General features: G+C 36.0%; 1 protein-coding gene across 12 annotated transcripts in view; it reads left to right on the top strand.

Annotated features, from left to right (window-relative positions):
- Positions 1-15673, top strand: part of KCNT2 (potassium sodium-activated channel subfamily T member 2) — a 364649-nt gene that overhangs the window by 324368 nt on the left and 24608 nt on the right. For 9 of the 12 annotated variants that reach the window (XM_086693288.1, XM_086693285.1, XM_086693293.1 and 6 more), the window contains one exon: positions 12207-12507. In XM_086693288.1, coding sequence (XP_086549414.1) covers positions 12207-12507 — 301 coding nt within the window. Of the gene's footprint in view, positions 1-12206; positions 12508-13883; positions 14069-15673 lie in introns of all 12 variants that reach the window. The other 3 variants (XR_015245793.1, XM_086693290.1, XM_086693289.1) reach the window with 3 other exon arrangements.

Genomic DNA, 15673 nt, shown 5'->3' with positions numbered 1-15673 from the left:
CTGTAATGGTTTTTCATGAATTTATATGCTTAAGTCCTTTTATTCTGGACTGTAAAATGCCGGAGGTGATAGAATGATATCCTCCCTAACTTGCCCTACAATGGGTAGGATCTGCCCCCACACACATATACTCACTGTTGAAACCATTGTTTTAGGCTGTGTATTCCTGTAATTCTGGAAAGTGGTAAGAGAAAATTGAACTGTGAAGAAGACAGAGCTGGCAATGAAAATATGATTCTAATAATGTAAGCCATTGGAATGCCTTTATGAGGATGTTAAACCCATGTGCTTATTCAGTGCTCTTCTATTTGTTGATTGTAAGTCAGTTTATTCAGATGTATAAGCTATTCTTTACACACACACACATAAGTGTGTATAATACATTAAAACCTAATAGGGGCGCCTGGGTGGCTCAGTCGGTTAAGCTTCTGACTTCGGCTCAGGTCATGATCTCACGGTCCGTGAGTTTGAGCCCCGCGTCAGGCTCTGTGCTGACAGCTCAGAGCCTGGAGCCTGTTTCCGATTCTCTGTCTCCCTCTCTCTCTGCCCCTCCCCTGTTCATGCTCTGTCTCTCTCTGTCTCAAAAATAAATAAACGTTAAAAAAAAAAAAATTTTAAAACCTAATCATAGAAACCCCAAAAGGGTGTTTTATGTAGAAAGCAAGTACACTCTTATGTTTATTTGTTTCTAGACATAAAATGGATGAATTGGTCAAAGAAAACCACTCTTTAGTTTCCTTATAAACCAATATTTAATGATGATGAGATCAATCTAAATTTGGGCCAGACCTTCATTCTGGCCTAGTGGACACACATCAACATGTGGCACACAACAGTTAAAGTTAAATAACAATTAGAAGGCTGAAGGGGTGTCTTGAGACCTACAAAAAAAGTACTTGTGAAATATATGGTAATAGCAATTCTGATGCTGATAATATCACTTTCTCTTTAAAAGGACAAAAAACATAAGCATTACTTGGAGAAGAAATGCTATACCTTCAGAGAAGACAAAAACGTTCCACTACTACACAGTGAAAAAAAGTGGACATCATCTGACTTTAAAAGAAAAACAATGAGAAAATAGTGTAAAATAGTGTTAGTGGCATTGGTTAGTGACATTTTCATGGAAACATGACATAATAAAGGCATTTTCATTAAACATTTAAAATATATTTCTGAACACTACAACTTAAAAGAGTTATGCATACTTTAGAGAAATATTAACCTTTAAATATTGCTGTTTAGCAATTTCTTTTCTCAGGATCACCAGTAACTTCTATAACATACTTGTATGAATAAAAGGTGCATAACTTTTATTTAAAAATCTCCCATCATGGGTAGTGCTATGGTCCTAAATAAGCTAATGACCTTTTATTATGTCTTTTCCTCTTCCTCAGTGCCTCTATAACAATAGCTATTATTTGTGACATATATAGTAGAGGGCAAAAAGCTGTAGTAAGAACTATTTGATAATATTCATCACCCATTCTATTCCATAAAAAATGCTTCATTCCTGGCTTCCTGAATAGTCAATTTTTCTATACATTCTCATATTCTTAATTTCTTATTTCTCATCCATTTCATATTCCCCAACTGAGGATTCTGAGATATAAAAGTTAAAACGAGGGCATTATCTCTAAACCACATCTTTTTTTTTTTTTTTTTTTTTTTTTTTACCTTTTTTAAGGTTTATTTATTTTGGGGGGGGGGGTGGAGAGGCAGAGAGAGAGGGAAAGAGAGAATCCCATGCGGGCTCCAAGCTATCAGCACAGAGCCTGATGCTGAGCTCAAACTCATGAACCATGAGATCATGACCTGATCTGAAATCAAGTCAATGCTAAACTGACTGAGCCACCCAGCCCCTGTGCCCCAACACCTATCTTTTCATTATTAAAATTTCCAACTTATATTAGTTAATCATAAACAGAAGCTTGGGAGGACTCTACAGATACAGCATAAAACTGCACAGCATAAAACTGTTGATAATAGATGGCAACACAACTCAAAAATTTTGCTGAGCAGCAGGAAGTGAAATCAGTTAATAAGCCTCAGCAAAAGAAGATCCTCAGTGGCAGTGGCCATTGCCTGCATACCTTGCTTGCTGTGCCAAATATTGAGATCAACCCTCATAGACAGGAGGGATACCTTCACCAAAATCTGGTAAAAGTGTTGAGACTGACGATTCCACATGTGCACCAAGAGGGTAGGGTAAAGGGCCATAAGTCACTGTATTGGTCTGAGTCTTCCAGAGAAACAGAACGAACAGGATATATATCTATATCTATATCTATATCTATATCTATATCTATATCTATATCTATATCTATATATATGAGAGAGAAAGAGAGAGAGAGAGGTAGATGTGTGTGTGTGTGTGTTATTATAAGGAATTGGCTTATGCAATTATGGGGAGCAAGAAGTCCCAGGATCTTCAGTTGGTAAGCTGGAGACCCAGGAGAGCTCGTGGTGGAACTCTAGTCTGAGTCTGAAGGCCTGAGAGTCAGGAGAGCTGAGATGGAAGCTGCATTCAAGGGCTGAAGACTGGTGTTCAAAGTTGAAGCAGTTAAGTAGAATAGCCTTTTGTTCTATCAGATCTTCAGTTGATTAAATGAGGCCCACCCACATTGGGGAGTACTACCTGCTTTACTCAGTCTACCAATTCAGATGTTAGTCTCATTCAGAAACACCCTTACAGACACACCCAGAATAACGTTTGGCCAGATGTTTGGGCACCCTGTGGCTTAGTCATGTTGACATACAAAATTAACCTTCATGAGCTCACTCTTTGTCAATTAGGCACCTTATACATCTGTTCAAAACATGCTTAATCTCCAAAGACAATAACAAGGTCCTAATTCCTTTTAACATGTTAACATAACTATTTTGTGTACAAATAAAAACACACTAAGTCCTTCACCAAAGGGGAGCTAAAGTCCTTGAGTGATGTTTCCTTGTCTCCCTGATGTCTGTAACTTAAATAGTATGCTGTAAAATTAACAATACTTAAATAGTATGATATAAAGCCTATACATTTTACGTTACATGATAAATAAGAGAGGGAAGAAAACAAAAATATTTCTTAACACACATGCACACAGTCAAATAAACTTATAACAAAATAAGGGAGAGATATGCATGACAATTGCATTCCTTATTTCTGTTAACTATTCACTTGGTCATAGCTGGTACTTCCTTCCACTCCCTTTTGTATTCTATATTCCTGTTGCCTTCAGCCAGCACCTGTCTGGTGAGGTGACTCAAATCTTCATTCCTGTCTAGTGGCCTGGGCCATTAGTAGTTCTATCTGGATTGGATTTTTGCAGTTTTCCATTGACCTAACCCACAGAGTATAATAATACTAAGAGAGCCCTAAAGGAGCTTGCTCCTTTGTTCTCAAAGAAGAGTAGCCATTCGCAGAGGATGGCAGGGTTTTGCTCCCAACAGCATCCCTATCTGCGAGCAACACTGCACGCACCATTGGTTTTACTAGATCCTAGAGCCCAAGCGGCAGAGCACTTGCATAGCAGCCTGGACCTCTTACAAAGCCTTTTTTTTTTGGTCTGGGATACTAAAAATTGGCAGGTTTTGGGGTCACTCAGTAAATGGGCCAGAGTTAACACACCCAGATGAGGAATATGTTGCCTCTAATGTCCAAAAAAGCCCACTAGGTATTGTGCTTCTTTTTTGGCCCCCTTGAAATGTCACTGAAGTAAGAGCTCCCTGTATTTTTGCCAGATACGTCTTCCACCTTCTTACATGCAAATGTCTTATCAGTAAGTTTTGGGTAGTTGCTGCTTCCTGCTTACTACGTCCAATCAGCATAATGTCATCAATGTAACTGGCACGATATCTTGTGGAAGGGAAAGGTTGTCAAGGTCCCTACAAACTAAATTATGGCATAGAGCTGGAGAGTTGATATACCAGTGAGGTAGAACGGTGAAGATGTCCTTGGCAGCCGAGAGCAAAATGCTCCTGGTGTTTCTTATTGATGGAGATGGATAAAAAGACATTTACCAGATCAATAGCTACATACTAGGTACAGGGGATGTGTTAATTTGTTCAAGCAATGAAACCACATTTGGTGTAGCAGCTGCAGTTGGAGTTACTACCTAGTTAAATTTAGGATAATCCACTGTCAGTCTCCAAGCTCCATTTGTCTTCTGCACTTGCCCAATAGGTGAGTTGAGTGGGGTTGTGATGGGAATCACTGCAACTGCATATTTGAAGTCCTTGATGGTGGCGCTGATTTCTGCAGTCCATCTAGGAATTTGGTATTGCTTTTGGTTTAATATTTTCTTCCACTAGTCTAGTGGCTTCTGCTTGCCCTTTCCCATCATAGTAGGTCAGTATGGTCAGGGAGCCAATGTGGGGCTGGAATTGGAAAAATATCATTAGGATGGGTTCTGGGACCTACTGAGTCCACTGTGTGACAGACCTGAGCTATTGGTCACATGACAACCATAAGCTCCTACCCTGACTGGTGGACCAAAGTGATGTTTTGAGTGTCCTGGAATTAGAATCATTTCAGAGCCAGTCTCCAGTAGTCTTTTTAAAAGGTCTGATTGTTTCCTTTTCTTCAGTGTACAATCACCCTGGTAAAAGGTTGTATGTCTCTTTGGGGAAGGCTGGGTAAAAGATTAATGGTGTAAGTTTTTGGTACTATGCCAGATCCTTCCGCAAAGGGAACAAGCTTCTTCTCCTTTGAAGCGTTCTAGTTGTGTAAACTGACTCAATTCTGGGGATTATTTGAAAGTCTGTGACACTCTATTTTTATGATTCAGGTTAGATTTTTGTTCACTTGACCTAGATGTTTGATGCTTATGCAGATCAGGTAAGAGTTTAGTGGTTTTTCCCACCTATTTTACCTGTAGGAACACCAGTGCCATGGGTCTGTGCAAGTCAGACTATTCTGATTGCTGCTTTGACTCTGTTGTCCATTATAACCATGCTTACCTTGGGCAGTTGATTGCTACCACTTGGCCCATGCCTCCTTGGCATCCAGCTACTCCCATTGCATTCAGGTTTCCCAACTGAGTGACTGCAATTATCAGACTATGGTCTGGCCCAGGGAGAAGAGTGATCTTGGAACTCTTCAAGGGTACTGAGGCTCTGCTCACAAATATATTTCTCACAATTGCGGTAAAAGGAATGCCTTCTAGACCCTCTCACTGTGGGTGAATATGTTTTAAGTGAAAAATCTACTCTTACATTCCAATCTTCTCACAACTTTAAATCCCTTGCTTTACATTAAACCAGATTAGATTCCTCATGTCCAACTTGCTTACTGTGGGTCACCTTTTGGTACATGTTTCAGCCAATCAACCAGATAAACTGTTAGAACCCTTTCTAACTCCCCAAGCTGAAACTTTCAATGCAGAATCTCTATTTAATGAGTCCATAACAATAAATACTGCCTGATCCAACTTTATGTTTCTTCTACCATTGTCCCACATACGTTGCCCAGATTTTGGTCTATATAAATTAGAGAACCCAAGTAGTTCTTTTCGAGTATAACTTCCTAAACATGTGATGAAAAATAAAGTAGCTAATATATATGCCATCCATCTATCATGTACATCTTTAGGAATCACTTTACTAGGACACCTGATATAATAATACAGCCAATTAAAATAAGAACAACATTCCCTTCTCAGTTTGTTCTTAGTAGCTCAGATGAATGTAAATTCTATGGAAGACAGCCACCATGTTGTTAGCAATTACATAACAATAATATTTAAGATCTTAAAGAATAAAAAAGTATGATTTTCTGGGTCTAAAAGCACTAGGAAGGCTGTTAGGTAATTGAAACCCCTGTACACTGATTGTTTCTGAATGACAGTTTTAAAGGCCCAGGGGAAAAAATTAACCACAATGTGAGAAATAATATCAAGATGATAAATTAGCTAGATTTCAAAATTCCACAGAGACCAAAGAAAGGAAAGATTTAATTAAACACACATTCATGTACACACACACACACACGAAATATTGCCAAGGATGTGTGAATATGCAACTTAATGTATAAATTTAGAACAAACAATAAAAAAGGAAAGTGAATTCATAAGTATAAGAGTAACTGACTAGGATTGATTTTCTTTTAGGGACAATAACAGAAAGATAGGTACTAGATATGGGGTGGGGGAGATGGAAAGAGAAAGAGGAGAAAAAAAGAGAGAGAGAGAGATGTATTCTGTTCAACAGTGCTAGAAAGCTAGGACAAGTCTGTGGATTATTTAGCACTGTCTCTAAATAGACAACCTGGGATTTTTTTTCACTTGGACATAAAATTAAATTTTGACTTCGAAGTTATCAGATTGGAATGGTGAGTTACTAGAGGTTCTACGTGCTATGGGTAAACTTTATATTCACAGACTAATAGATGAAATAGAACATGGAGACGAAATAGCTGATTTTTAGATACAGAAAATGAAGTCAAGAGATTGAAATTAGTTTTGCTATTCCACCAGGTGATTAACTTTTAAAAAGAAGCTATCATTTGAACCTTAGTTCTTGAGTAATTATTTGACTTTAGAATTTATATTAGAGAATTACTACAGAATTCTCTTGTTTGTTTTTGCATCGAAAATTGTGAAAATTGTCACTATTTTTCAAGAAGCTCGGTTCGTTTGTTCGAAGTCATGAGGTATTAGCCTGGTAGGACTGAAAATACAATGTAGTATTGGATTCCAAAGTCAGCATATTTTAGACTATAATGTTGTTGATTGTCTACTTATCTCTGTGATTCTGAAAATATGCTGAAAATACATCTAAATACAATGTAACTAGTTATTTTCTATCTTTTCTTATCACAGACTAAAGGAATTGGTTAATCTGAACCTTTATAGAAAGTGGGGAAACATCTTTTTGTGAACTTTTTTAAATACAAAGAAATGTCCATGAGACCCCAGATCACTAGCCAAGGTGCATATGGATTAAATTCAGATGATCTCTCAAGTATTCTTATACTTTAACCTTCCTTTAAATTTTTTTTATGTTTATTTATTTTTGAGAGGGAGAGATGGAGTGTGAGCAGGGGAGGGGCAGAGAGAGAGAGAGAGAGAGAGACCCAGAATCCGAAGCAGGCTCCAGGCTCCGAGCTGTCAGTACAGAGCCCTCTGTGGGTCTCGAACTCAGGAAAGGTGAGATCATGACCTGAGCCAAAGTCAGTTGCCTAACCGACTGAGCCACCCAGGCGCTCCTAACCTTCCTTTAATGGAAAACATTAGATAGGAATTCTTTTATAAAGTGTTAAACTAACATATCTTTAGTGATTTCATTTTCCTCAGTTTTCTTTAACAACAATTCAGGATGTCTTCAATCATAAATCACATAGCACAGTTTAAGTCTATTTTAAAGCCTATAAAACTATTCTTAAGGGAGTCATGAATCTAGATTACAAACACTCACTTTCAAACTATTGGGTGAATTGATTTATTTTAAAATACCACTTTGTTCCACAGATTGCTCAGTAACCTTATGACATGAATAACTTCAACAAAAAAAAAATCGAGAGGAAGTTGAACTGAGTCACTTTGGGGTGTGTGTGTGTGTGTGTGTGTGTGTGTGTGTGTGCGTGTGCATGTGTTTGTGTGTGTAGAGTGTGGAAAAGAATGATATATATTGTGATTCTGACACTTTCTACCTTTCTGAAAACAATGAAACTAATTAAGCTGTTTTAGGCATAAGAAACATTTTCTGCCAATTCTCATTCTTGTGAAAAAATATTTGTAGGCTTTTTAAAAGCCATATTAAGTTTGATCAATATTTGGAAAATAATATAATTTTTAAAAATAATAATGTTTTAAATTTATATGAAAACTGTCGATTAGCCATATGAATTTTTCATTTCCTTATTGAACTATATAAATATGTTCCCAGAAGCATTTCATAAAAAATATGTGTTAGTCCATTCAAGTTGTTATAGTAAATTACCACAGGCTCTGGGTAGCGTATACACAACAGAAATTGATTGTTCACAGCTCAGGAGGCTGGAAGTGGGAGATGAGGGTGGTAACATGGTCTGGTGAAGGCCCCCTTCTGATCACAGACATCTCATTGGCTAATTCCAGGGCAGAAGAGGCTAAGGATCTCTCTGAGGTCTTTTTACTAAAGGCAGTAATCCCATTCATGAGGGCTCAACACTTACAACCTAATCATCTTCTGAAGACTTCACTTACTAATACCATCACTTTTAGGGCTTAAGATTTTAACAAAGAAACTTTGAGGGGATACAACATTCAGATCAGACCATAGCAATAGCAATATGAAAATGTCTTTTTTCATTCTTGTAAACATTAGTATTAAATCTTGATTTTCATGTTAGTAATTATGTTAGTCTTCTGATAGTAAAAGTACAAAAATCTCACACCAGAGTCCTCCCGTTATTCATAGAAATAATAAAGAATAAGTTCTAGAAGCAGTGCAGAGCAATAAATCTCCCCTTCCACTTAAAATGGTTTTTTTAATTTTTTTTTTTTCAACGTTTATTTATTTTTGGGACAGAGAGAGACAGAGCATGAACGGGGGAGGGGCAGAGAGAGAGGGAGACACAGAATCGGAAACAGGCTCCAGGCTCTGAGCCATCAGCCCAGAGCCCGACGCGGGGCTCGAACTCACGGACCGCGAGATCGTGACCTGGCTGAAGTCGGACGCTTAACCGACTGCGCCACCCAGGCGCCCCTCTCCCCTTCCACTTAAATACTTGTTCTCTTCTTCAGATTCACAAAACTTTAACCAAGGAATCTTTACGCCCAAGGAATCTTTGTTTACAACACCTTGATTTCTTGTAAAGTACAGCCACTGATAGAGAAAACTACATCAGAAATATGAGTCATTCCTGTCTTTTTCATACCCATTTCTCACTTTTATATAACCCTTCATAATTAGTTCTTCCTCTTGTCTCCCTTTTACTGTCTTTTCATACCAGATCATGAACCATAATATTAACTAATATTCAGTGAGCATTTTCTGAGACAGGCAATATATTGTGCACTTTTCAAGTATTATCTCTTAGGTCTCAGAAAAACACTGTGGGCAAAGTAAAACTATAATTACCACTTTTCATATAGGGAAATGGGCGTAATCTTAGAGAGTTTAAATTACATAACCACGAATGCAGAGCTGGTAAATGGTGAAACATGTATTTAAACCCAGGTCTATCTGATGGCAGTGGTCTTGCTTTTAAGCAGTCTGTCACTCTGACTCTAAATTCAGGAAAAAGTCCTACGATCAAGGCACTTCTTCATCTCCCAGCACCACACTGTTTCCACTAGATTATGGTGTGTCATGTTAAAAACACAATAGAGGTAATCCAGATGATGAGATGGCAGCAAGAAAGTATATTTATAAATGGACTTAAACTTTTTTTTAACATTTATTTATTTTTGAGAGACAGAGACAGAACATGAGTGGGGAAGGGGCAGAGAGAGAGGGAGACACAGAACCCGAAGTAGGCTCCAGTCTCTGAGCTGTCAGCCCAGAGCTCAACGCGGGCCTAAACCCATGAACTATGAGATCATGAGTTGAGCCGAAGTCAGAAGATTAATTGACTGAGCAACCCAGGTGCCCCTAAATGGACCTTTTTAAAAAGCACACAGGTGTACACACACATATTTGCTACCCAGGAATAGAAAAACTAATGTTTATTTCCAGTGTAATTGTTATTGTCAATAATTATTCCAACTAGGATGTGTTATTATTATGTAGAAAATTATAGTTGGCACATATTTTCTTTTTACATTGGTGTGTTATAGGAATTTGCACAACATTTCAATGAGGTAGAAGATGGTTATTATTATTCTCATTTTACATAGTGGTTAAAGCAGATTTGTTGTAGGAACAAAGCTAGGAAATATCCAAAATATCATTCAAACTTGTGATCTTAATACATAAAATTCAGTGTACTTTTCATTATGTCATATTGGAAATATGGGAGAAAAACCTGCAAATTTCAAACACACAAGGAATAATCTATGTGTTGTCAGGTTCAAATTTCTTAAAATTAATCTTCAAATCCTTCAAATTCCTTTTTTCTGTACTTAAAGTGAAATATACAAAGAAATGATACTTATTTTATTGAATAATTGACAAAAAGGCCTTGTGATCCCTATGGATTTTCTTTATAAATCATGCCATTCCTTTCTTACGAAAATTCAAAACAATGATGAACAGGGTAGCTTATACATACGTAGGCTTCAGTTCATGTTTTAGATGTTTGCTTGATACATTCCCTGGTATATATAACTAAGAAAAATCATTTGCAAAGACAGATAGGGTTTCATCCTCTACTTGAATTATGGGACTGGCAAGGTTACTATTTCCACACATTTGTAGGAAATCAAACTATTACTCACAGGGACTTTTGACTAGAAAGATCACTTCAAATAAATTTAAGATTAACAAAACCCTGCAAGCCAAAATGTCTAAATCTGTATGTTTTCATTTTTGCTACAAAGTACATATAAACTGAATCTACTGAACAAAGATTGGTATTATTTAATGATGGTAGATATTACTCAAGGGCTTATGTATTTCACTTCCACAGAAGAGGGTTTACAGTATATTATCAAGTAGGTGAGACTAGAGGAAGTTAAGACTCATAAAGGTATCCACGATTGCAAAACCAGGCAGCATCCAAATTTTATTACTTCCAATTTAAATTCTGTGTCTCAAATAAGTTTTCTAAAAACACTAAAATAAAATTTTCTCTTGTGGAGATTTGAAAGTTAAAACAAATTATTTTTAATATCGCTCACTGTTTTGAAACAGAAATGTGGATGAATATTTAAATTTTTTCATTGAATATAAGTGTGAGGTAATGTCATAGCTTGCCACTAGGAATTGTATGGAAGGCATTGACTGAGACTTGGTAACTTACATTCACTTTTAAAGCGTTTTATTGGATCTACCTCTTGACCTTACTTAAATTGATCATTAAACGGTATTACTTTGAAACCCAGCAAAACATGAATGATAGAGCTAAAGTTCAAACTTCCATGCATAGAAGGGAAACACAGTTAGCAGATTCATGAGTATTGCCCTTATGTGCAGTACAATTTAGGAAACTGTTCATTTGCATATGCATCCTTTTAGAAGGTAAGACCTTCAGCTTTGATCCATGTTGCATTTCGTTTAAATTCCTGGTATGAAAAGCAACATTTTGAAACAGGAAGCTTTTATTTATTAAGGGCCTACAATCAAAGGAAAGCTTCTTACTTTAAAAATCAGATTTAGTAGTAAAAAAGTAAATCAAAATACACTTTCTGAGTTTGTTTATTGTTTTTGCTTCCAATGGAGAATAGCCTGATTTAAATTTTATTTATGATTCTGGAGTACATTTGTGAAATATTAATATTTACAACAGATTTTCACTTAGAATACTGAGAACAGTTCCTGACATACATTTTAATATTTTAATCAGAAAAAGGTTTATGTCATGAATAGTTAATGCATGAACTAATTAAAAAGTGGTTTTGTTTTCTTCTGGGTCATGTGAGTAAATTAAAAAAAATCACACTTTACAAAGTTCATTCCAATGCCATTTTGAGAAAGAGCAATAATTTAAAAATCTTTTAAAATATTATGAATTCCAAAAGTAAAACAACTTGCATTATATTTATTTAAATTTCATGTGAAATGCCTGTAGTAGATTTGGAAAAGTTCATTACATTGACTTTATTTGAATAAAATTTTAAAATATTTTTTTGTGGGGTGCCTGGGTTGCTCAGTCGGTTGGGTGACCAACTTCGGCTCAGGTCATGATCTCACGGTTCATGAGTTCGACTCCCTGTGTTGGGCTCTGTGCTGACAGCTCAGAGCCTGGAGCCTGCTTTGGATCTGTGTCTCCCTCTCTCTCTGCCCCTCCCCTGCTTGTGTTCTGTCTCTCTCTGTCTCTCAAAAAATAAATGTTAAAAAAAATTTTTTTAAATAAGATATTTTTTTTGTTTGTGTCTCCAAACAACACTATGCTAGTAGGGTTATATTGAAGATGCAAAGATATCTGGTTCATATATAAGTTCAAAAGAAGTATTCTCAAATAATATTTTTGGTGGTAACAAAATGTACTCAATGATCAAGATTTTGCTCTTTCTGGGGAAAGTCTCCTGAGATATATAATTATACCAAGATATTAGCAAAAGATATCAGCTTACCTCCAGGTTACAATTATCCCTAAAATATCTAATTATCCATATCCATTTCCTTTACAGTCTCAAATATCTATCAGTGTAGAAGAGTGGGAAGACACCAAAGACTGCAAAGAACAAGGTCATCACCGAAGCAACCACCGCAACTCAACATCCAGCGACCAGTCAGACCATCCCTTGCTGCGGAGAAAGAGCATGCAGTGGGCCCGAAGACTGAGCAGAAAAGGTCCAAAACACTCTGGTAAAACAGCTGAGAAAATAACCCAGCAGCGACTGAACCTCTACAGGAGGTCAGAAAGACAAGAGCTTGCTGAACTTGTGAATAATAGAATGAAACACTTGGGTCTTTCTACAGCGGGATATGGTATGCTCTTTAAAAGTATTGTGTGATATGGACTTGTGATTTCTTGCCATGGTTGTTGTATAGCTGGTTCACATTTAGTAAGTTAAGAATCACATTTTTGTTTCACAGGCCAATTTGAAATAACTACTGGCATATATCTAATATAGAAAATTATGATGACAGCCAAAGTAAATGCAAAAAATGTTAAGTATTTGCATAGTTCTTTAGGCACTCTGCTGAACCTGTTACATAAATTATCTTAATTTTATTTTTCACCAAAACTCTTCCATTTTAGAGATAAGGAAACTTAGACAATAACTTGCTAATTAGCTTGTTAATAGTGTGGCTGAGATTTATAACCTGTTCTGTCATGTTCTTACACATGCACACGCGTGCACATGCACACACACATACCACCTCTTATTCTAGGATCTGGGATAAAATGAATTTGAGGCATGGGCAAGCAACTAAATGTAGCAGTCACAGATGAACTGAAATGTCTCCATAAAATTTGTTTAGTTTCTTGTGGTCCAGGAACAAAAGTCTCCAAAAGCTTTAATTTGAAGCTCAAACTGTACTTGATACATAGTATAGATCTGTATCAATTATTCTTATTTCCTATGTTGATCTGTGACTGCAGTATAGATCAAAAGGCACAGCTGAAATAAAAAACAAAGATAATTTAAAAATATATTGTTTACTAGCCTATGAATTTTATTAAAAAAAATTTGTCACACTTCAGAGTAAAGCCAAATGATAAATAAAATGGTGTTGTTATAAATATAACTTGGGTAAATCAGAAGCTAAGATAATGTAAGTATTATGCAGGTTAAGGATAAAACGGAATGCACTCTATATTTGCCCCCAAAGTCTCAACTTGAAACAGTGTACGTAGGGAGAAAGTTTAGTTGTTGAATTAGTTAGAGTTTAAAAGAAGTTAGCCTGTGTTTCTCTAAACATATTTACCGAGTACCAACTCTGTGCCAGGAACTATGCTAGGTGCTTTATGTGTATTTTTCATTACTCTTCATAACCCTGATTGGATAGGTGTCCCGTTTTACCCTAAGAATTTGAAGCTCAGAGCTTAAAGACCTTGCTCAAGGACATACAGTTGAAATGTATTGGAGTCAGGATTCCATATGTAATTGAAACAATTATTTTTTACTTAAGTGTAGTACAGACTCATCCATGACCAATAATTTTAATATAATTACACAAGGTCTTACATTAAGAAATAAATTAGAAGAAAAATTTATCTTCTTTTTAAAAATTATATGAATAGCTCTTTGCTAATTTGATGACACTAAGTATGATTGTATTTCGTATAGAACTATAGTCCTATATTTGTGTGTACTTTTGTTAGTTATTATTCAGCTACTCTTTCTTTTTTTGGAAAGTTCTAGTAAATGATTGTTCATCCAAGTTCCAGCTGTGTTTCATGAACATTATAACCCAAGGCTGGTCCTGTAAGCAGTGTGGCAGATAACAGTTTGACTCTAAGAGACACAAAAATGCATGAACTGGCTGCATGGGAGAATCATCAGGGAACATATTATGTTTTTGCTAATGAAACTTCTATCAGGTACCTTGCATTTAGTTATTATCTGTGTTGTGTTTTTTTTATATAAATTTGTTAATTTAATTCTCACACTAACTCTTACAGAAAGGAAGAATGGATATTGTCCACCTTCTTTTTTTTTTTTTTTTTTTGCTCTCTTTTCCTTTTTATTTCTTCTTCTCTCTGTCCATTTTAACCATCTATCCATCCATAGATCCATCAATCCTTTCTAAAACCATGTGTTGGACACCTTTAACAGCATAAAGATTATGAAAATAGGACTTGAGATTTAATACATCATGGACTTACTAAACTTCTCCATGTGTTCCTAACTCATAATAATTCATCCATGCAACAGATATTATTGGTCTGTACTGGGAATAGACTAATGACCTGTTGAGATAGGACTTCTGCATTTATTAGACTTATATTTTAGAAGCCAATAGATTTATCAGATTATTTAACTCCTCCAAGCCATTTTTTTAATCACTGTGAAATGGAAATAATAATACCCATCTCATAAGTGTCTTGTGAGGGACAAATGGGATAATCAGTAATGTCCTTAGCTCAGAACTGGCATTCAATTAATACCACAAATCTTCCATATATCTATTTAAGTACTGTATGTATATCTGTGTTTTATACATAAAAGGAGTAAGTTGTGGTTTTTTTGCCCACCTCAAAAAACAAAACAAAATAAAAACAAAAACAAAAACAAGTTTTGCACCCTCAGAGGCAATATTGCCTCCATTGAGGATGTATGCTTTAAACCAGTTATTATTTTGCATGTTTGCCTTCCTTCCTTGAGAGAAAGGGAATGTCTTACTCATCTTTTCATCTTTGTATCCCCAACATATTACACATTTCCTGACACATAGGAACCCAGTAACTGCACATTGAATGCGTGAACAAATGGAATGCTTACAGGTGAGAAAACAGGGTCTCAAATATAAATGATTTCCTAGCCTACTAGACACTCAAGTCAGTACTTTAAGACTTTTGACTCTATGTCTATTTATGTTTCCACTATACCACGTTCTTTGTACATATTGTCAGTATTTTATGGTGATTTACAGTTGAAAAACATTTTTACATACTTAAAAAAATGCATGATGATTAATTTAACCACAAGTCATAATCTGCTTTTTTTCTGAGTTAGGTCTGGCGTGCTCTAAAAGAATGAATAGATTACTTTTGACCTTTTGGATATGAGACATAAAGGAGAGGGAAATGGAAGAGTCAAAAGATGACTTCTGAGGGTTCTTATTTGAACATTAAATGTATGGTGGTGACATTCACTGAGCTTAGAAAAAGAAGACAAATATGTTGGGGTAAAGATACTAAATTTAACTCAGTGCCTAAAAGACTTCCAGTAGGTGATGCTGTAAAAGAAGCTGAATTTCTGCTATTGGGTGTCAGAAAAAGAAATGAGATGTTATGTAGACTTGAGACTGTATATGTTGATAGAGCATTTGGATTTTAATTAAAGTCATAGGAGTAGATGAAATAACCTCTGATGAAGGGCTATTCTATTAGAACTTTGGAAAAAACTTGTATTTTTCAGAAATGTTAAGGGAAGGAATATTTTTTAAAAACAAGAGACTGAAATGTCTATAACTGAATTGCCCA

Source organism: Puma concolor, chromosome E4 (genome assembly GCF_028749965.1).
Source record: "Puma concolor isolate L17-30 chromosome E4, mPumCon1.1.hap2, whole genome shotgun sequence".
Lineage (NCBI taxonomy): Eukaryota > Metazoa > Chordata > Mammalia > Carnivora > Felidae > Puma > Puma concolor.
The sequence above is the reverse complement of the archived record's forward strand: the minus strand, read 5'-3'. Positions and strand labels throughout refer to the sequence as shown.